Source organism: Trichosurus vulpecula, chromosome 8, assembly GCF_011100635.1.
Source record: "Trichosurus vulpecula isolate mTriVul1 chromosome 8, mTriVul1.pri, whole genome shotgun sequence".
NCBI lineage: Eukaryota > Metazoa > Chordata > Mammalia > Diprotodontia > Phalangeridae > Trichosurus > Trichosurus vulpecula.
The window spans coordinates 35,104,703-35,126,402 of record NC_050580.1 but is presented as its reverse complement, the minus strand read 5'-3'; the positions used below and the strand labels follow the sequence as shown (position 1 = coordinate 35,126,402).

The window sequence follows — 21,700 nt, the reverse complement described above, 5'->3', positions numbered from 1 at the left end:
AATAAGTATGCCAAATTCCTTCCTAACAAGAGTAATAACACTGCAGACCTACCCCGTTGAGGCCATATTTGATAGCAGGATGATTAGTGTTTTTTCACCGTTCCTCTTTGGAGGTCTGGTTCAGTGCCTGACTTTTAATTCAGAGGAACAGCACTGCAAAGCAAATTATATTGAAATGAAAATGGCATGTTATAGGACCAACAGCCTTTTATTGTTGCTTTATAAAAATTTAACCTGTCTCTCCTAGTACATCCCTATCATTGAACAAATAAAAAGGATAAACTTGAAAAAGAAAGCCTTCAATACACAGCTATATAACCCAGCAGAGCAAAATCCCATATTGGTTATGTCCTAAATTTATGTCCCTCTCTCTGTTTAAAGTTTGTCACCTCTCTGGCAGGGGGTGGTGGCATGTTTCATCTTCATTCTTTTGGAACTATGGCTTATCATTGCGCTGATCAGTGTTCTGGAGTCAAAGCTGTTTCTTCTTTATAATGTTATCATTACATAAATTGTTTTCTAGTTCTGATCATTCACCCTGCATCACTTTATAAAGGTCTTCCCAGTTTCCTCTGAAACTGTCCATTTCATAATTTCTTATGGTATATATGGTACATAACATCCATATACCACAATTTGTTTAGCCATTCATTCCTCAATATAAGGAGATCCTCTTAGCTTCTAACTTCTGGTTATCACAAAAAGAGTGGCTATAAATGTTTCTGTCCATAAATGTCCTTTTCCTCTTTCTTGGTTGGTTTGGGATATAGGCTTAGTCCTGTTATAGCTAATTAAAGGCCACGTACATTTTAGTAACTTTGGGGGAATATTTCAAATTGCTTTCCAGAACGGCTGGACCAGTTGACAGCTCCATCAACAATGTACTAGTGTACATATTTTCCCATAGCTCATCCAACATATGTCATCTTCTTTTGTCATCTTTGCCAGTCTGATGAATATGAGGTGGAACCTCAAAGATACTTTAACTTGCATTTCTCTAATTATTAGTGACTTCAAATATTTTTTCCATATGGATGCTGAATAGCTTAAGAGTCCTTTCTTTGAAAACTACTTGTTCATATCTTTTGACCATTTATCTGTTGGGGAATGGATCTTATAAATTTGAATCAGTTCTTTCTATCTTGAATGTGAGAACTTTGAGGGGAAGGGAACAGGGAAGACGAGCATTTATATAGTGCCTACTATGTGTCCTAAATGCCTTACAAATACTAGCTCCTTTGATCATTATCAGGGCAACTTAATGCAAAGATTATTTTCTCAAAATTATCTGCTCCCCTTCCGATTTTTACTGATATTAGTTTGTCTAAAAACTTTTGGATATTCGTTGCCGTTTAGTAAAGCTGAGACCTGGTACTGATAAATCCCTTCCTGATGACTTATTTTTTTCCCCTTTATTACACTTGAGCTCCTTGACCTTTGGTCCCTCATAATCTCCAAGCCCTTAAACCAAGTTTGAATTCAGACCAGTGAGTTCCCTTGTGCATCTGCTGTGGTATCTTTGGATATCTTTCCTCTTCCCTCCTCACTGGAGTGGTTTCTCTATGTCGTCATTCCCAAGAGTTTTCTGCTCCCTTTTCAGGCTGAGTTCAGCAGATTCTATCTTTATTCTGCTGAACTCTTTGAACTCTTTTCTCCCCAAACTTAGAACACAAGAAAGACTGTTCTCAGATTTCCTCCCCTTCTCTATCACAAATTCTAAGATGGTGTTACTTCCCCCAAAAGTTCCCATCGTCTCCACTCCTGAAACCAGCTGCTTCTTGTTGGTGAGAAGCAGATCTAATGCAGAATTTCCCTCATTGGTTTTCTGACACTTTTTGGAAGGATAAAATTATGATTGAGGCAAATTAAGATACTCTTAGCTTCCATCCCCCTCTCTCTATGCTTGGATTTCCTTATTTGAATATATCTTCCTAATATACATAGCTAATCCTCTCCAGGAGGCCCCCACCCACACAAACCCCATTTTAAGAATTCTGTATCTTTTGAATAAGGTATATCCTTCCAGAGACATATTCCAGTCATGGGTCTCATCTTAAATCTTAGTGATATCCATGAGGTCGAATACACACATGTATAAACACACACATGTATCACATAAATGTATACATGCTATATATGTATATATAGATAATATATACATACTCTCAATATGTATACATATGTGTGGCATGTTGAGAAAATCTAATCAAAAGGACTTTAAACTGAAATCGAAGGAGAAGGGAGAAAACTACATATAACATTTCTGTATTTTAAGCTGTGGTTCACAAATAAAAATTCCATTCTCAAAAACCATGCTCCTAATCATTGGTTCTAAATCTGCCTTGCTCTCTGGAATTCCTTGGCTTTGATGGGCAGGTGATGAAAAGCCTGCTCTGAAGGAGTTCTGAAGGTCTCCAGTTTCTTGCCCAGCAGTAACAGTAGTCCAGGTTCTTTTCGGCCCTGTCCTTTATGTGCCTTTGAGTCACCCACGGCTGGTGAGATGAATCTCTCCCGTCTGGGGAGCCAGAAGACCTCCACGTTGTTATGGTCACCAACCACGCCCCTCATCCCTTCCTCTCTGACTGTTCTTGGGTCTCCTCTCACCCCACAGCAGCATTTCCTGGCAGGGTCTCCTTTTCGTGACGTTCTCCAGACTCAAGGTAGGTCCCCTCCGCCTCTTGACAGTCTTCTTCCTGTGTTGCACACTGAAGGCTTCCGGGTTTCCCCCCAAGGAATGCTTCATTTCCCCTGATAACCTCCATGTCAGGGAGGCATTCCTTGATCTCCTCCCCCTTTTTTTCTAGGAGGGAGGCTCTCTCTCCTTAAAGGCACAGATCCATTAGTTGGCTCCAGGAAGCAACATGGGTGACAGGATTTTGCAAAGCTGCTGAGCAGTGAAGGGTTAAAGTCACTACTTGCTACTGACAGACTAAAAAGTCATTATGTGTACCTGATCTCGATGGGCTGATAAAGTAACACAATATGCCACAGAAGAAACAAGTGATCTTTTTTCTCCCAGATACTTAGAGATAGGCATAAGAAACATGGGGACAATACTGAAGGTCTGATTAAAGTGACATTCTATCATTATGCTCGGAAATCGTCTCGGAGGCCAGAGATGACAGACAAAATTACTGAAGATCAGAGTTCATGCAAAGAGGTCCCATTGTAGTTAGCCAAAGTAAACCATTGCTGGGCAAGATGCTTGATCTCACAGGTTTTAAGTAACTTTAAAAAGCAGGCTTCCTTAGCTAATGTCAGTAAGACCACCTCTGACATCTCACTGTGGTGTGGAGGTGACGTTGGGTTTTTGAAGTATATGCTAGTGGGGTGCAAACTCTGGAAGGTCCACCCCAAGTCAGAAATGCTTGCAGTACAGACATGTTGAGAAAATGTGGGCCACTGGGTGATGACATTCTCCTCATCACAGCAAGCCACAAGACTGCCTAGAATAAGGCTGGGAAGGGCTGTGCGCCAGGGAGGGAATGTCCACCCCAACAGTAATGCCTACAATGCTACCTTTATAGGGTTACTGTGGGGATCAAAGGAGAATGTACGCCAAGGCCTGGCCAGCGTTGGACACCACGCCAAGCGTCAATCGCTCTTATGAGGACACGCACACAGGCAGATATAGAAAAGGAGGGAGAGGCCGTGCATGGGGGCACCATCCCACCTGTCTTGCACACCTGGCAGTCCCAGGTAAATCTCACCTTGTATGGGGGGGGGGCTTTCCTGACCCCCCCCTTCATGCCATGGCCAGCCTTGCTTCTGCTACCTGTTTCCTGTCTATAATTCTAGTCTATAACTAACACTTGTTTGCAGGTATTAGTCTGTGAGCTCCCTGAGAGCAAAAACTGGGTTTGTTTCCCCCCTTCCTTTCTTCATTACCTCCAGGGCCTGGCACATAGTAGGTGCCTAATACATGCTTATTCATTGGTAAGCTATCATCACTATGAGGCAACTGGGTTTCTTTCTGCTCTATTCCTAGGTCTCAGGTTGTGACCTGGAAAAGGCCTGGGATCACTAATCTCCTCCTCCTTGTCCCTCTTTACAGAGCAGTAAAGTTGCTGGTCAAGGTCGGATGGAATGCCTTAGCCTCAAACCCTGTTCTCCAGGACTCCTCCTACCGTTCCGGCCTGCCTGCCAGGAAAGGACCGGCTTCCCTTGGTTTCTAAACAGTGGGATGTGTTTCTTGAGGCCAAGGGGGGGCTCATGTGCCTCAAAATGCTAAAAGAAATAAACCTGAAATTCTATTTTCACAAATGGTTATTTGGGACTATCCCAAAGAGTAGACGGACATAGCTGTTTGCCTTGCCCTTAAGCTGAGCCTGAGGAATTGAGAGGAGGGGAGGGAAAGGGAGGGGAGAAGGGAGCCACAGCTAATGACCCAGTGAGTGAGAGGCCTGGACAAGACCCACCTTCCAACCCTAGACATACTGCAACCCTCCCCTCCCCCTCCATGGTGCTGTTTTCTTGTCTTAAAAGAAAGGGATTGGACTTGATAACCTTCATGGTCAACTCTGGCTTTCAATTCTTTGATCCTTTATTCTGTATATACAATTACCAGGCTTCTGCCTTTACCCCTGGTCTACACCAGCAAGAAGACAACAGAAAATCATTAATTTTTACATGACTGAGGCCAGTGAGGTCTTTTTAAGAAAAAAAATTCTTGGAAATAAGATCTTCTTAGTGAAAATGACGGTCCTCTTTAAAGAGAGCCCCGGGAGAGGGATTTAATCTAAGACACATATTTACCACAGAATGTCTCCTAAGTTGTATCACCTGAGCTTGGGCAATGCATAGGGGACCACATAACTGTCTCCCAAACTCCTCTACTACAAAACACGATTCTCCCCCACGTCTTCTGGGCAAGCTGCACAATTCTCCTTCATCATATTCCAGAAAAGCCTCTGGCCTCAGGGTGGAGACTTCCCTTTCCCAGAAACCCTGGTGCCTGACCAGGCTCACAAGGAGGCATTTGACCAAGTCAACTCATTTCACCAACTAGTCATTATTATTCCACCATGTGGAAGGCGCTGGTGGAAGCCAACCTGAGTCTGAAGAGGCTCTAATCTGTGTTAGTGAGAGGAGAACTGGGGCTGCTGAATTAACCGATAAGCGTTTATTAAGCTCCTACTGTGAGCCAGGCACTGGAGATACAAAGAAAGGCAAAAACCAGTCCCTGCTCTCCAAAAGCTGATGCTCTAAAGGGGGAGAATGCATGCAGATGATGTAAGAACAAGATAGAGACAGGATAAACTGGGGAGAATCAACAGAGGGATGGCACGAACATTAATTAGGGGACCTGGGAAAGGCTCCTCACAGAAGATGGCATTTTTGCTGGGACTTCAGGGAAGCCAGGTGGCGGAGATGAGGAGGGAGAACATTCCAGGCCTGGGGGACAGTGACTGAGCATGTCCTGAACTGGGAGATGGTGTGCTAGGAACAGCAAGGAGGTCAGTGTCCCCAGAACACAGCATATGTTGGGAGGAAAATGAGGAAAGGAGATTGGAAAGGTGGGAGGGGCTTGGGATGGCCAAGAGATGCTGGGAGTTCTGAGATCAAGGCCATGTCCCGAGCTAGTGGCAGGGGTGGTTCCATTTCAGTTCATACCATCCCAGCTCCCTGGTGCAGACCTTCAGCTCCTTGGCTCCATCTAGCTCTGTCTTGAGCTCCCTGCTCAGCTCAGGGGCTACCTCTTCCTTGACTCCCTCCAAGCCTAGCTCAAGTGACTTCTCCCTCCTCACTTTTTCTCTCAGAACTCTGCACTGATGACATTCCCTCTCACAATGCAGCTCTCCATGTGTCTTTCTGTCCCCACCTTTGAGGAGAAGAGAGTATGGCCTAGAACTTCCTCTTTATCCTCAGGGCATGGTGACATGTGCCCATGACAGCAGCCTCACGTATTGGGAACGTTTTAGTTTTATAGCACGTCACATCTACATTATCTCATGGGATCCCAGGAGGTGCTGATTAACTATCTGCTGAAAACGTTATCAGAACTGACCCCTACCAGACCGTAAGCAAGAACAGGAGATAGGGAAGTTGTGAGGCATCTGAAACCTGGAGGAAATTTTGTGGGAATTATTAGAATGAGAGGATTTTTCAGTTGGAAGCTGAGCTGTTGTGAAGTGAACCCTCCCAGTCAGGGCAGAGACTCCTCCTCCAGCCCCCCAGCCCTGCTCAGCAGCAGGAGTCTCTTCCCCTGGTGAGGCAGGAGCTCACTCCTTCTTTAGGTTGTGCTGAAATTCACCTCCTCAGGACTTACACCCCCGGTTGAGGGGCTCCCTCTTCATCCTCCACCCAAGGGAACCTCTGCCCTTTGACCAGTACTTACCCAGGTTACTGTATGTGGCGCTACAAGGGCTCTCATCGGAAGGGTCCGAGGCTTCCTCCTTCCCTCCTTCCCTCTCTGGGGTGTTCGGGGGCAAGGCTGGCAGGCCCAACACATTATTGCCATCCTCCTTCACGGGAACCGCTCTTGGAACTCCAGGAGGGCCCTCGACTGTCCCCTCATGGGGCACTTGACTGAAACAAACAAGGTGACAGTCACATGAGGGTTCTCTGGGGACATCTCATCGGTCTCTCTCGTTATCCCCAACCCAAAGGTGTGCTAGAAAAGAAAATGGCTGTTTTCTAGTCCCCCTGGGACATAAAGCCTTCAGGGAAATGGGGCCTGCCCAAGGCTGATCCTGTACTTTGTCTTCTCCCATAAGATATTCGAGTCTGTCCCTGAACAGAACTGGGGGATGCGGAAGAGAGGGATGGCATGTTTTTCACTGACTATGGAGAAGTCTTACATCAAAACCAAAGGAACTTGGGAGATAGCTAAACAGAGGAGGAATTCAATAGTGGAAGAAGAGAAGGCATAAGGCTGTATTGGCTGGTAAAAGGACTGGCCTGCCCAGATGGATAGAGGCCATAAGTGTGGAATGTCCACTTCCTGCCAAGCCAGAACCATAGACTCGCTGGGTTTGAAGGGGCCTTGGAGGTTACTTAGTTTAACCTGAAGCATGAATCTGGTCTACAATGTCACTGCTGACTGGTCATTTGGCCTGCTGGAAGGCCTCAAAGGCAGCTTAATACACTGTTGTAAAGCTGGAAATGAAGTTACTCCTTCACTTTGGCTGAAATTTGCTTTCCTTTAATTTTCACTTATTGGCCTTGGTTCTGTCCTCTAGGGCTGAGTAAGATGAGTTTAATTTCTCTTCCAACCCTTTAAATAACTACAAACAGGGATCATGTCTTAAGGGAATCTAAAGTCTTCTCCTTAAAAGAGCAGAGAGCTCCTGCCCCAACCTGGGGCAATTCGAATTCAGGGCTTTCCAACTTCTTTCATGGACCCTCCAAAGTGCCACCAAAGCCACAGGACTGCCAGGTTAACTGCACGCTTCCTCTCATCCTGACTCACCTACCAGCTCATCCTCTGGCAGCAACTGCTTCCTGTTCCCACCCCTACCTGGGCTCTTGGGAGTCTGCCATGTGTACGGTGAAGGAACAGGCTGATCTGGCAGATCACTCAGTTTTAGCTGGGAGTCTAAAACAACCTAGCTGTAAGAGTCAGAGGGAAAAGGTTATAGAACCATCAAGCTATGGGGAACCTTTAAAAGCCACCTAGCCCACTGACAACATTTCACAGTAAATGTCTAAATCATGGCCTACTTTCTATTTTCTGGGGAGAGGAAAGGTAAGAAGGGGCAAAGAATGCATACACTATCCAATGTTATTTCTAGTTTGCCCATCACTAGTAATTAATGAGGGCACTTGTAAGCACTCTTTCTGGAAGGTTTCTTTAAAAGGAAATCTATTTCTGTCTAGTCTTCTGTTGGTGAAGCACATATCACCTTGTGTGGGTCTGAAGGAGCAATTCTGAGGGGCAAGGAGAGCTTTCATATCAATCTTTCATTACGGAGAATATGCGTGTGCTTAGACAGAAAAATAGGCCTTGGAATCTCTTGGCTACAGACATTCAAAAAGATCATTTTACAGCATGGCAGAACCAGGGGACTCCCACACACTGGAGATGACTAATGACCCAGCCATTCAGTTATTGTGCTGGAGCACATGGGCCCAGGGAAGAAGGCTGGGGCACAGCCACCGTTCCCATGGGAGAGGCTGTAATGGAGTTATCAGTGACTTCTCACAAATACAGCTTTGGACAAGGCAGCCCCTGCCAAACAGGCTGAATTCAAGGCAATGCATCTTTAACCTAAGTCTGCTTGAAATGGGGCAGCCCCCAAAATTTCAATCATAGAAAAATAGTAGAGGACTGGTCCATTGGAAAGAGCCTTCACTGTATGGAGTGTCAGAAGAGGGTCTGAATCCTGAGGGTCACCTGAGTGAGCTCGAGCATGCCAACTCATCGTTCTGGGCCTCTGTTTCCTCATCTGTTAAATACGCGGACTGGACGTGGTCTCTAATGCCCCTCCAGCTCAGCATCTATCACCTTTGGAGCTCATGGTTTGAAATAAACCTTCTTGCACCCCTCAAAGGGCCCTAATTGGACCACAATGCAAACTTCCACCTAATGAGATATGCTGCCTCCGCTTCCCCACCTGGGGCACTCCATGCTATTTGACACCTATATAAACAGGTTAGTAGACTCACAGTCAATGTGGCATTTCAAAAAGACAACATTTCAGATGATTTAAAGTCAGAATCGTGGATCACAGATTAGTTTTTCACATGCCTCATACAGAAAAGTGTCATTTTCTACTAGAATGCTATTTTGCTGAATATGAGAGTTAATGCATAACATTTCTAATTACGAAGCAGTGAATAATGTGATTTTAAAAAGAAAACAGCAGCCATTAAAAAAGACAACTATAAATCCCCCAGATTTTTTTCTTCCAACTTTGGCCCAGCTTTGGAGGGTCCCAAAAAGGTGATATTAGGTCCCTAATGTTTCATCACTTTCTTCTTCCTGCCTAAAATCTGTGATACACAAATATGGATCGCAAACAGACCATCACTGAGCAGAGGTCAAAACCTTTTTAGGATCCTCAAAGCTGGCTCTGAGCCTACTTACCTGCTGTGTCCACAGCTCTGCTGGGATGTAAAAGCCCTCAGCTGACAGACAGAGAGCAGGCTCTGGTCTGGGAGGCTCCTCCCTTCATGGCAGGCTCATTCCCACACACATGCAGCACAAGCACTAGGTTCTCAAATGTTCCATCAAACACAGGCCCAGGAAAAAAGAAGGAAAGACTCACCCACTGTACTCACTGACACAATTCCCCATTAGAGGAAATTCTCTCAGGGCCTTCTTGAGTCTGTTAATCATGTTTAGAGAGTCTGTGAGCCATTGATCCCACTGAGTTCTGGCGAGCTACAAGCGAGAGGCCTGAATTCTGTGGGGTGATGTCACCTGCTGCACCCTCACCTTTACCTTAGGGGCTGGGCCTGGAGCTGGGCCAAGCACCGGGAGGACTTTGGAAGAGGAAGTGACGCTTACATGGGGCTGATTAACTCTCATAGACTCATTTGAAGCAGGGCCCAGGTGGATGAACCAGCCCATTAAGAGGATCTTCATTTGGAAGGAAGGAACCACCCAAAGCTCGTCAAAGTGAAATCACCTGACTTCTCATGGCTGCTGAGATTTTAAATATGCTTTTACAGCAAGACAGGGAGCAATGCTTTCAATGCATCCATGATATGGACTGAAACTGTAGAGGGGAGAGGTTTGGGGAGTTCTAGCTTAGATGTAGGACCATGCAGAAACTCAAAATGAACAGAGCACTGAGCAGCAGCATCACAGTTAGGCCAACACAGGAATTCTCCAGGGACAAGAGGAAAAAGATAAACAGTAGGGATAAAGAAGGAAAGAAATCTTAAGTATTCATTATCAACCATCAGGACCTTCAGGCACCTTTATGCAATCTATGAACTTAATATTTGGTATTAATTTTGGATGAGTTCTTCCTGTACCATACAGAAACACAACCCCATACCATCCCCCCATTAGAATGTGAGATCCTAGAGGGAAGGAATTGTTTTCTTTTTCACTTGTATTTGCACTTAGCACAGTGCCTGGTACACAGTAGTCACTTAATAAATGTCTATGTCTATGTAAAATCTATATTCAAGTTAATAGAATGATTTTTCATAAATATAGCATTATCCATTAACCAAGTGGCCCTCAAATCTTCCCTGCGAAATAATATTAAGGCAGAGAAATCTAAAGCAATTCAATCCAAAAATCTAGTAGTGAGAACTATGTGTAAAACCCAGTGCTCAATACGTTGGATACAAAGATGAAGAAAATGAGTGCCTGTCCTGAGTTTGCAATCTAAGAGGGCAGCGGAGAGATAATGCTAAGGACTCTATTCTCTCCTTTGCTGGTGTCACTTCCCTTCACCTTGATTCAGCTCATCCCATCTCCTTAGGGAGCCTGCTCTTGCTTTCACCCCCTCTCTCTCCCTAAATTTTCTACCTCTCTTTATCCACTGGCACCTTTGCTGTTACTTACAAATATGCCCACATCTCTTCCATTTTTTTTTTGGAGGGGGGAAGGCAGGGCAATTGGGGTTAAGTGACTTGCCCAAGGTCACACAGCTAGTAAGTATGTCAAGTGTCTGAGCCCGCATTTGAACTCAGGTCCTCCTGACTCCAGGGCCAGTGCTCTACTCACTGTGCCACCTAGCCACCCCTCATCTCTTCCATTCTTAAAAGAACAAAACAAAAAAACCCTCAAAACTTTCTCTTCTTTCATTACCAACTCTTAGATAAGGCTATCGTTTTGTCTCCACTTTCTCACCTCCCACTCACTTCTCAGTCCCTTGTAATCTGGCCATCATCCCCAGCAATTACCTGAAACTGGTCTCTTCAGGGTCACCAATGATCTCTACTAGTGAATGTTAACAGCTTTTTCTTTCTTTGCCCTCCTCTGCCCCCTAGCAGTGTCTGGCATGTTGACAACATCTTGTCTACTGCAAAGAGCTGAGACAATTTTTTTTAGTGGGGAGTGGGTGAGGTCCTGACACTGCGTATGTAAGTACAATGTGTTGGAGAGTGGGACAGAATTTGGGGAGGATATTTTGTACCAAGTGTTCTTATTACACCACCTCTGTTAACAGAGCCTGGCTGATTTATCAACTGATCATCATGATGGGAAGCACACTCATAGGGGCTTGGGAACTCTACAGCTAGATCACCAGCCCCACAGGACTACTCTGGGATTGAGGGCACCCAACCAGGGAGTGAAAACCAAGGCTGGGAGAGTTTAGATCATGTACTATACTATATCATAGAAGAGATCTAAATAAAATGCATTTGTCCAATCAGTTCTTGAAAATGTAGAAGTAAACTGACAAAAGGCCCATTAAATGGATCATAGGACTCTAGAGCTAGGCAGAATCCCCTCATTTTTACAGATACAGAAACAGGCTCAGAGAGAGAGGGGCTTGATCCTGGCCCCCAAAGGCAGGAAATGTCAAATCCAAGCTTTTAGCCCATGATCCTCTGGTTCCAAACCCAGTCATCTTTCTATCCTCCCATACTAACACGTTTTCTTCTACGCTCTAAAGCCTTCCTTAGACAGTATTCATTTCCACCATGAGCGAATGTAGGGTCTGTTCTGAGACAACACCCATCCACATGAGTCTTTCCTGAGTCTGCCGCTATTCACGGTGTCCCTTCATCAGCCTGGACTTACAGCAGCTCTTAGAAATGCCTTTCTGATGAGCTTTTCATTAAATTAAGAATTTATCACTGACGTTTGGTAGTTGTCTGTGATATCACATGGCTTCATTCATTCACTCAGATGGTTGAACAAACAGTCAAGGTGCTGCCCAGAAAGTCACGTTGTTACAGATTGGTCTTTTTACACAAACGAATCCCTTGGTAACTTTATCTCCCATCACCTTGCAATATTCATACATAATTCAAAGCTGCAAAAAGCAATCTCCTGTGGGAAGCTCACCCAGGTGGTAGGATTAATCACTACACCATCTCATAAAATAATCCCCCTTTTTCTGGCAATTTCATTCAAGACAGATTTTCATAAAAATTCTGTCAAACATCTGAACATACCTTTAAAAAGCAAATCAAGTTCCACATTAGCAAAGGTTAGAGCCCTTTATGTTTCTGAGTCCTTCCTCAATTTAGGTTTCACTTGTCTTAATAGCTAACCACCTTCAGGTTCCAAAAAGGACAGAAAGAGTATCTTTTAGGCCTGAGCAGACAACCTTAGCCTCACAAGGGCCAATGTACAACTGTCCAAATCTCAGGAAAAGATAGTGAAAAAATATAGAATGAAAAGTATTCTGAAACCTTTAAATTAAGACTCAAATATCCTTTAAACATAATTTTAAAACTCCATTACTTGTTTCAAGAGTGTGTGTGTGTGTGTGTGTGTGTGTGCGCGCGCGCGCGTGCGTGTGTATTCATATTCCTATGGAGGGTATTATAAGGATGGGCCTTTGCAGAAATATCACATGCATGACGCACTGCTGAGAGCTCTGAGTTATCAAATCCCAACACCTTTGTAATCCACTGAAAAGGAAAATAAAATCTCCATCTTTTCCTGTCTCTTTGCCTCCAGGACCTCCCACCAATCTGACATTTCTTAATCCTATCTTATTTTCCAGGTCATCAATTTAATTCTTGGCTCTTTCCCGTCATTGGCATTCTCAGTCAGAAATGTCGTGTATCCACTGATTGTTATCTCAGAGTCTTCCCTTTTCCTCTAAACCTTCTGGAGTCTTTGAGGGAAAGCTTCAAGCTTCTTATTTATCCATTCCACACATTATGATTAACCTTTAAGTAAGATCTAACGAATTCCCACTCAGTAAGTCTGACAGAATGTGGTAAAAACAAATGTGTCTCTTGCTAGCGTGAGACAGGTCTGACCTTTGGCCACCCAAGACGGACAAGTGAATTCAAGGTCTAGGAGAAGGCCATAGATCTGACATAGTCTCTGGGCTTCAGTTTCTTCACCTGTAAAATGGAATAATAACATGTGCCCTCCCTGGGTTGCATTTTAAGGAAAGCACCTTAAGGAAATCAGGTTATCTCCTCTCCTCAACTCACCATGAGCTGTTGTCTTCTCTGGCACTAGATTCAGTTCAATTCAGCAAACACTGATGATGCACTCACTTCTTGAGGGGGACCAGCATCATAAGGCATGACTATCAAATCAAATATCCTCAAAACATTCCATAGTAGGAGATATTGAAGGAGATAAAAATGTGCCCCCATAAATCATCATGGCTAGAATAAAACTTAGGTTTCCTTATTCCCTTCCTCCATGGCTTTAAATAATAAAGAAATACCTGAAACTAGAAAATTTGAGTGTTTAAATCCCATGAAATATAAAGTTCATGTATATTAGATCCTCACCTCATACCATCTACCCTAATAAATTCTAGCGGGATCATAGACAAACATAAAAAATCATAAAAAAGTAAGAAGAAAAAGAAGATATTTATCTCAGTTTTATGTGTGTGGGGGAGAAGAAGGTAGGAGTATAATTTTATCTACTGAGCAAATAGACAAAATTATAGAGGATGAGTTAGATGGACTTGATTAAACAAAAGCAAAAACATTCTGCACCACAATAAATGTGACCAAGATTAAATTAAAAAACAGAAAAATAACAGATAAATTTAAGGAAGATTTCGATAAAGTCAATAGAGTAATATCATAACAGGCTTCACAGAAGAGACTCTGAAATAGGATCTGGGTTGGTCTCAACTCCTTCCCAGGATCTCTGGGGTCCTATTCCCAGTAAAAGAGGGATTCCCTTCCATATCTTATGGTGAGGAAAGTGTTCTGGAATCTTGGGAGAGCTACTGCAAAGTGTGCTATTAATTACTAGTAATAAGAGAGATGAGAATGTCGACTCTGAATATTAGCTCAGAGCAGCAGTGTCAATCTTAAATAAAAACAGGGCCATGAAGCCCTAAAGGACCCCAGTAGGCTGCATATGGACTTAGAATGCCACACAGTAACAGGTTGTTTTTTTTTACATTTTTGTTCACTGTGTTTGACATTTCCTAATTACGTTTTGATCTGGAGCTTTGGGCCATGTGTTGGCCATCTCTGACTTGGGATCACGCTGCAGCCTGAGAACCCAGGAAGACAGATTCTCTGCCTCGATGTGGCGGGAATGATGGTACTGTATGCTGGAAAACACTGACAACTGAAAATTAACCACAAGTAAAAAGTATCCCTCAAAACAGTGATACCAAGGAAAGCCTGTGAGGCTGTGAGGTTGATTCTCAGTTACGCTGACCGAGAATCAGGGAGTCATCTCCAGTGTGGCTTCCCTCCAGTCCCAATGGGGCTAGCGTCTACATGGGGAGAGTGCTGATGTACAAGGCAGAACATGGAACATGGAACTTGGAGTTGGAAGATTTGACTTGGAATCTGCCACCTGGAATCACAGAATGTCAAGGCTGGAAGGAATGTTATCCTCACTTTCTCAAACCGAAGCTCTGACAGATTGAGTGACATATCCCCAGAATTAGTGAAGAGACGTGTAAAGACCTGAATCCAGGTCCCCTACAATACTCTTTCCATGCTGCCTCCAGCTTCCTGGAGAAGTGGCTCTGGGGGAGGCAGAAGACTGGCTCCCAGATCCAAAGCCAGAAGGGACTTGAGTGCATGCAGGCTAGTCCTCATTTTACAGGGGGCCCCGCACAGCACTTAATGTAAACACTTAATAAGCACTTGCTGACTGATTGACTGGTTAAGGAACCTGCAGTCAGTAAGTCTCAGAGATGGGATCTGAGGCCAGCACTCTGCTTTATAAAGTAAAGCAGATGATCCAGGTCTGGGGCCTAAAAACACATGGTTGTAACTGGTTACTTGAGGTCCTTTACTAGAAACCTGGGCCTCTCTATCAACTCCTGTTTACATAGTACTTTTCTTTTACAGAGATCTTTCTTCATAATTGCCCTATGAAATAGGTCACATAAATGTTATTCTTCTTTCAAGGAGGAGGAAATAGAAACACAACTATTCAGTGTCAAACCACGCTCAGGTCTTCTGACTGCCATGCCATCGCCTCTCCCCATGCGCACTGCCACCCTCTCCTAAGACCCGATGATGGCGCTCTAGCAGGGAGCTTCCTCACCATCTCTTAAACATTTCGTACTCACTCTCTACAACTCTGGCTCATGCCAGTGACCTCTTCTCTCTCTGCACTCCTATTTAAACCTTCACTAACTTTCTCCAAGGCCCATCCAAATTCCAACTCTTCCACTTTCAATGAGTCTAGAGGCCGGCCTGCCGGCACCAAGCTCAGGGGATGTCTTTGGGAGATGTGCCCATCTTTTCTAAGCTGGAGTTCACAGACTCTCAAAAGAGGTTTCAGAGGTCACCTGTCCAAGCCCCTCCTAGAAGGCCCTTTTACAGCATCCTTAACATGAGCTCATTTAGCTTACCTCTGGCAAAAGACCATTTTACTTTTAATAAACTGCTAGGAAGGTTTTCCAAACATGCAGGTACCCTATATTTTCTATCCATCATTCCCAATTCAGCTTCTTGGGACCAAGTTAATCACTCCGTCCCTCCATAAGCGCCAATATGTAAGCTCTTGGTATGTACCAGGCATGGTGTAAGTTAATGGAGATACGAGGACAAAAATGAAATCCTCCCTGGCCTCTGGGAGGTTCTGTTCTATTCTGTGTAGGTGTGATGGGGGCTGGGGGAGGGGTTGGGAGATGGAAGCAACATAAGTAAAAACAAAATATAAATATGAAACCATGTGTCCCTGTGTGTGGCGGGGGCTGGGGGTGGGAGGCATCACTAGTGGCTGAAGGGAGCTGGAAAGGCCTTTCTTGAAGCAGCGTTTGAGGTGAGCTCTGCAGGAAGGATTTAAGAGGCAGAAAGGGGAATGAGGGAATCCCAGTTGTGGGGACATGGTAGGCAAAGGCCTGGTGACGAGAGGTGGAACTCTCCCACACAACAGTATTTCACATCCTAGAAGATGGTAGTCATGCCTGTCCCTGTCCCCATTCCCCATCACGCTCTGCCTTTCTCCAGGCAGCAATAGGTCCTTATATGGAATTCTCTCCAGTTCCCTCACAGTCCTCTCACCAGCCCTGGTTGCCCCCAGCCTGACAGAAGCATGGTGCTGAGATTCTAACACCATGCCCCAAGTATGGCTTCCCCAAGTCCAGGACAGCAGGACTCTTGTCTCCCTGGTCAGGAATGCCATGCCTCCATTTGATAGTTTCTGGCCTCCCAGCTATGTCAACCTTGTGGAGAATGAGTCCAGGCCCTCAACCCGTATATTCCTTCCTACTCTGCTTCATGGAGAAATGGAAAGGGACGTCACCATCTCCCCAGGAAGTCAGTGCTACTTTTCCCCCAAATGAGGTAAATAATTGGTTTCTGAGGACTGGACTATGCAAAATCTCCATGCTCCATGGTTTTGTTCTTCTCAGTCCTGTCGTATTCCGTTGTGTTAATGAATCACATCATGGAAGAACCATGTGGGGATAAGCTGCTTGTCTATGGAATTAAGCCTTTTAATGGCATCTGACTATTCCAATCAATCTGATGTCCCTGCTAAGTGAAAGAGTGGCCCAGAGATCTGAGGTCGAGGTTAGGAACTACGGATTCAGATCCAATTCCAACTCTGCTTGCTACCCTGCCCCCTCATCCAATTACTCATCTGGAAAACGAAGGAGTGACATTTACACGAATGTGGATTAATTAAGAAATTCACGTAAAATGCTTTGAAGAGAACTATACAAATATTGAGTGTTTCCAGGTTGATAAATCAGCCTCGATCACCAAGGTACTATCAGATAGATATTCATTCTAAATTTAGCAAAGACTGATTTTTAAAAGGTTTGCTCAATTCCACCAGACTAGCCAGAAATCCCTTATATTTCAACAAGAATTGTTCAGTGGCATATTTGAGAAGAATTAAATTTATTAAGTACCTACTATGCTAGGCAATTATGCTAGATAATGCACAGCAATGCTAGAGTCAAGAAATTGATAGTTTTGGTTTAGCCACTAACTTGCTCTGTGACTTTGGGTACGTCACTTGACTGATCTCTGCATCATGGCTTCTTAATCTGCAAAAAGGGCCCTAAACTTGTCAAAACCATTTGTGAAGGTGTTTGTGAAGCACAGACGTGCAAATGTACATAAAGGGCTTTGAAAAGAAAATGGAGCTCTAGATTAACTGTGGGAGCATCATGAATCCCAATCGCACATCCTGGCAGCACTTCGATGTGCTTTCTCCCAGTCGTATGAAGGACAGAGTACAAGTCTCTCTATGGTCCATACACAGAACAGGCTCAGGGAGGCTGTGTCTCCCTTCTCACTTCATGCCCCCATTTTGCCCCAAATTCCACAGTCAGTGGAAAATGTGTCCTTTCTCAGCTATCAGTGCCACTAGATTGTAAACTCGCTGAAGATATCTTCCCAATCCGTATGTCAACCCCAGCACAGCCCTAATAAGGGCTTCCTAATTGTCTGGTGAAAGAGTGAATTCTAGTCATTTCAAATTAGGAGTAGGCAGCAAGAAAGGTTCTGTTTCCAAATCTGAAACCTGCTTACTCTTGTGGTTGACAGACATCCCAGACATCTTGGAGCCAGTTTCCCAAGTGATCAACCCTGTAGATGACTGATGGAAAGTGTGCTGGGCTCCTGTCCCTGCCCACATAAAAGTAGGTTCTATTATCATCTGCAAAGTTTGTCCATTTTCTCCCAATTCAAGGACTCTGTGATCTGCCCTAAACTCTAGTCACAATGTGCCAATGTAGCTCTGCTCTGTATAAATGATGATCGACCAAAACTTCTATTCTTTGGCACAAAAGCAGAGAGATTCAGGAGAGCAACAAGGTATGAAAGCTGTTCTCTAGAGCCTCTTCTCTTTAGAAGAAATGAGAGTGTGATCCCAGAGTCCAAGGCAGCCCCAGGGATGAAGGGATAGCTTTGATAAGCCTTGTCTTAATAAGAGGGCAGGCACTGGAATCAGAGATACTCGACTCTTGACCAAAAGCACCTAAAACAACTCCAAACTTTGACCCCTGAAAGTATGATCAGACAAGAGCAAAGCTTTAAACCCTTCAAAATGGCCACTGTCTGATAAAATAATTAGTTTCCATGATTAGACTTCTCTTTGCAGTTCCCTCCCCATCCCAAATTATATCTACATTTTATACCCCCCCCCCCACCAAGTACACTGATGTGTGTGTGTGTGTGTTGTGAAGGGACCCTCAGGTACGCCTCCTAGAATTCTGAAGGACCACCGGGAACATAGTTTAGTTCTAGGGTATCTAAAGGAGTTCAAAATGTCCTGGGGCCAAGGAGGGCAGAGGAACAATGAATGGAGTCCCTGGGAGGAGCAGGGGTATATTAGAACTTAGAAGAAATCTCTAGTGGAGTGCCTTGGGGAGCTGTGTCCAGCGGGCCCTCATACCAGAAGTCAGCAGTGAGTAGGAAAGTAATCCTATGGCAACTGGAGGAGGCGTGTTAGAGAAGTGGAGCGTTCCCACCCTGCTCTCAGTTCCTGCTCCTTCACCTGAACTGCCCAAGATTCTGAAAGAACTCCCCCACTACTGACCTTGAAAAAAATCTCTCACTTAATGATTAACCAACTGCCATCTGGTCATACCCTCTCCACTCCAGTAATCCTGAAATCTTATAGATTTATCATCCAAATGTCATTCCCCACCCCACACTGCCCAACTCCCATCAACTCTGCCCAGGTTCAAGCCCAAAGTTGACTACACCATTCACTGTACCCTCTGGAATGCCCACTCCATAGACAATAAACTTCCTTCCATCTTAATTCTTTTCCCTTCCCATTCTTTCCATCTTCTGGTTCTTACTGAGATCCGACTTTTCCCTGAGGACACAACCTCCCTGGCCACCCTTCCTAGCAATGGCCGCACTTTCACTACTTCCCTTTCTCACTGGTTGAGGTGGGAGAACTGAAATAGTTCTTGCTCTCCACCACTATTTCCAGGTTGTCTCTCCACCATCATCACTCAGCAACATCTCCTTCTTTACGTTCACACTACTCACATTTACTGCTCAATCAAAATCCTGGTAGCTGTTGTCTACAGACCTCCAGGACACTCCCCTTCCTTTCTCCTGCCCTCACACTAGGGCACTTCAACTTACATACTTACAGATACTCCCTCAAACACCCTCACCTTCCAGTTCTTCGACTTACTCATTTCCTGTGACTTACTTCTTCACTCCACCTCAGGCACACACAAAGATGGTTTTATCTTTAATCTTGCCATCACCCTAAACCACCATCTCCAAGTTCATGAACTTTGAAATCCCTCTATCTAGTCATGGTCTACTGGATTCCCACCACTCTCTCTTCCATGACCTCCTCTTTGTACACACACTGATCTCAGCCCCCAGTTCTCTCCCAGGCCATCTTCTCTGCACCAGCCATTTCCTCCAGTTCCCCATCCTGACCCCTTGGTGACAGCTTAACATCAGACTGTCCTCTTGAGTGTCTGGTTTCCTTATCATATGGCCGATCGTGCCCTGCAAGGCTCAGCCTTGGATCATTCTAATCATTAGTCACCTTTGCTCCTACCCACATGCTGCTGAATGGAGGTGGAGAAAATCATGTAACCGCTGTCTGGGTCCACTACAAATATAAGTTACATGGCCTCACCTGGGCCCTCACTGCTGCTAGGCAGTCCTATTGTACTTCCCTTACTTATCATCTTATTACACCACTCTTCCCGAGGGTCTTCCAAACTTCCTCAAACCTTGTCCAGCTCCTCTTTGCCCACTGTCTCAGCTGAGAATCCTGCTTCATATTTTACAGAAAAAATTGAGGCCCCTCACCACGAGCTCCCTCCTATTTTTCTTCCACATCTGACAGCACCTAGATGCATTCTATCATTCTCTCCTCCTCCAACCCCTCTATCAATGCAAGTGATCCCATTCCATCTCGTCTCCTCCAGCAGACTGTTTCCTCTGTCATCTCGGATCTTTCCCTTATCTCCAACCTTTCTTAGTCTGCTGGCTGCTTACCAACATCCCTGTCTCCTTCATCTTCAAAAAGCCCTCACTTGATCTCTCTCTCCCCATTAGCTCCTTCTAACATCTTTCCTGCCTTTTGTGATTAACCTGGAGAAGGTAGCTCACAACCAACTGTTCCACTTCATCTTTTCTCGCTCTCTTTACTCTCAACAATCTGGTTCACTGTCCACCAAAACTGCTCCCTCCAAAGTTACCAATGATCTCGTAACTGCCCAATCCAATGGTCTTTTCTTCATCTTCATCCTTCTTGGCCTCTGTGCAGCCACTGATGCCGACGATGACCCCTCTTCTCCACAACACTCTCTTCTCTTTAGGTTTTGGGACACTGCTCTTTGCTGGTTCTCCTTCTACCCAACAGCTCCTTTTTGGTCTCCTTTGCTGAATACCCATCCATGTCGTGTCCTCTTACCCTGTCCCATAGAGAGGCCCTAGGCCCTCTTCTCTCCTCCCTCTATACTATTTCACTTGGAAACTCATCAGCTGCCATGGAGTCAAATATCATCTCTATTCTGTTGATTCTTAAATACACTTATCCACCTTTTTCTCTCCTGAGCTCTGCCTTTCAGAAGCAGGTGTCCTATAGACATCTTAAAACATGTGTTCAAAATGGAACTCATTATCTTTCCCCCAAACCGTCCCCCCCCTTCCAAACTTCCCTGTTACTGCTGCGGACAGGACGTAGGCTTGAAACCTCGATGTTGTCCTTGACTCTGCACTCTACCTCACCTCCCTTTCTACCCACTCTATTGTCAAGGCCTATCACTTTTACATCTGTAACCTCTCTTGAATACATCCCCTTCTCTTCTCTGACAGTGCCTCATCCCCCCCACACCTGGACTACCATGCTGGCTTGTCAGTCCGCCTGGATTAAGTCCCTCTCCTCTCCAGTCCATCTTCTTTTCAGATGCCAAAGCACAGGCCTGACCATGTCACCCCTTGTCCCCACCCCCCCTCTCCCACTCAATCAACTCCTGCGGCTTCCTGTCACCTCCAGGGTCAACTCTAAAATCCTGTTTGCCATTCAAAGTCCTTTATAGCCTAGCTCCACCCCTCCCTACTTTGCTAGTCTTCTTATAACTTACACCCCCACTCCTCATGTACTCGATCCAGTGACCCCGGCTACTAGCTGTTCCTTGAATAAGACATTCCATCTCTGGACTCTGGGCATTTTCACTGGCTATCTTTCCTCTGCTCTGACTATTGACCTCCCTCAACTAAAACCTCATCTTCTACAGGAAGCCTTCCCTAATCCCTCACTTCCAGTGCCTTCCCTCTATTGATTACTTTCTATTTATCCCATATATAGCTTGTCTGTGCACAGCTGTTGGCACGTGGTCTCCTCCCTTAGCCTGGGAACCCCCAAAGGACAGGGATTGTCTTTGCCTTTCTTGGCACAGGGCCTTGGACAAAGTCTGTACTTAATAAATACTTATTGTATTGACTGACCTACAGTCCCAAATCTCAGTCTCTTGACTCTCAATCACCACTTTGACTCTCTCAAAACCACTAAACTTGTTTAAACTGGCACAAAGCGATTGGACAGAAGTGCTTTCAGCCAACAGGTCTTTGACCCAGTGACCTGGAATGCAAGGCTTCATTGGACAGCCTCTTCCTTGAATGATGGTTTGGACTCTGCCATTGTGACAGTTTGGTTTTTTTTTTATACTAGACTCCACATCTACAGCCTAGCTTTGGCATTTTAATTTGCTTATAGGAAAACTCT

At 44.8% G+C, this 21,700-nt stretch overlaps 1 protein-coding gene across 5 annotated transcripts in view; it reads right to left on the bottom strand.

The window, feature by feature from the left end:
- PEAK1 (pseudopodium enriched atypical kinase 1) overlaps positions 1 to 21,700 on the bottom strand; it is a 275,075-nt gene that overhangs the window by 31,344 nt on the left and 222,031 nt on the right. For 4 of the 5 annotated variants that reach the window (XM_036734155.1, XM_036734154.1, XM_036734157.1 and 1 more), the window contains 2 exons: positions 9,210 to 9,269; positions 6,338 to 6,528 (listed from right to left, as the gene is read on the bottom strand). In XM_036734155.1, coding sequence (XP_036590050.1) covers positions 6,338 to 6,528; positions 9,210 to 9,269 — 251 coding nt within the window. The remainder of the gene's footprint in view (positions 1 to 6,337; positions 6,529 to 9,209; positions 9,270 to 21,700) is intronic. The other variant, XM_036734159.1, reaches the window with a different exon arrangement.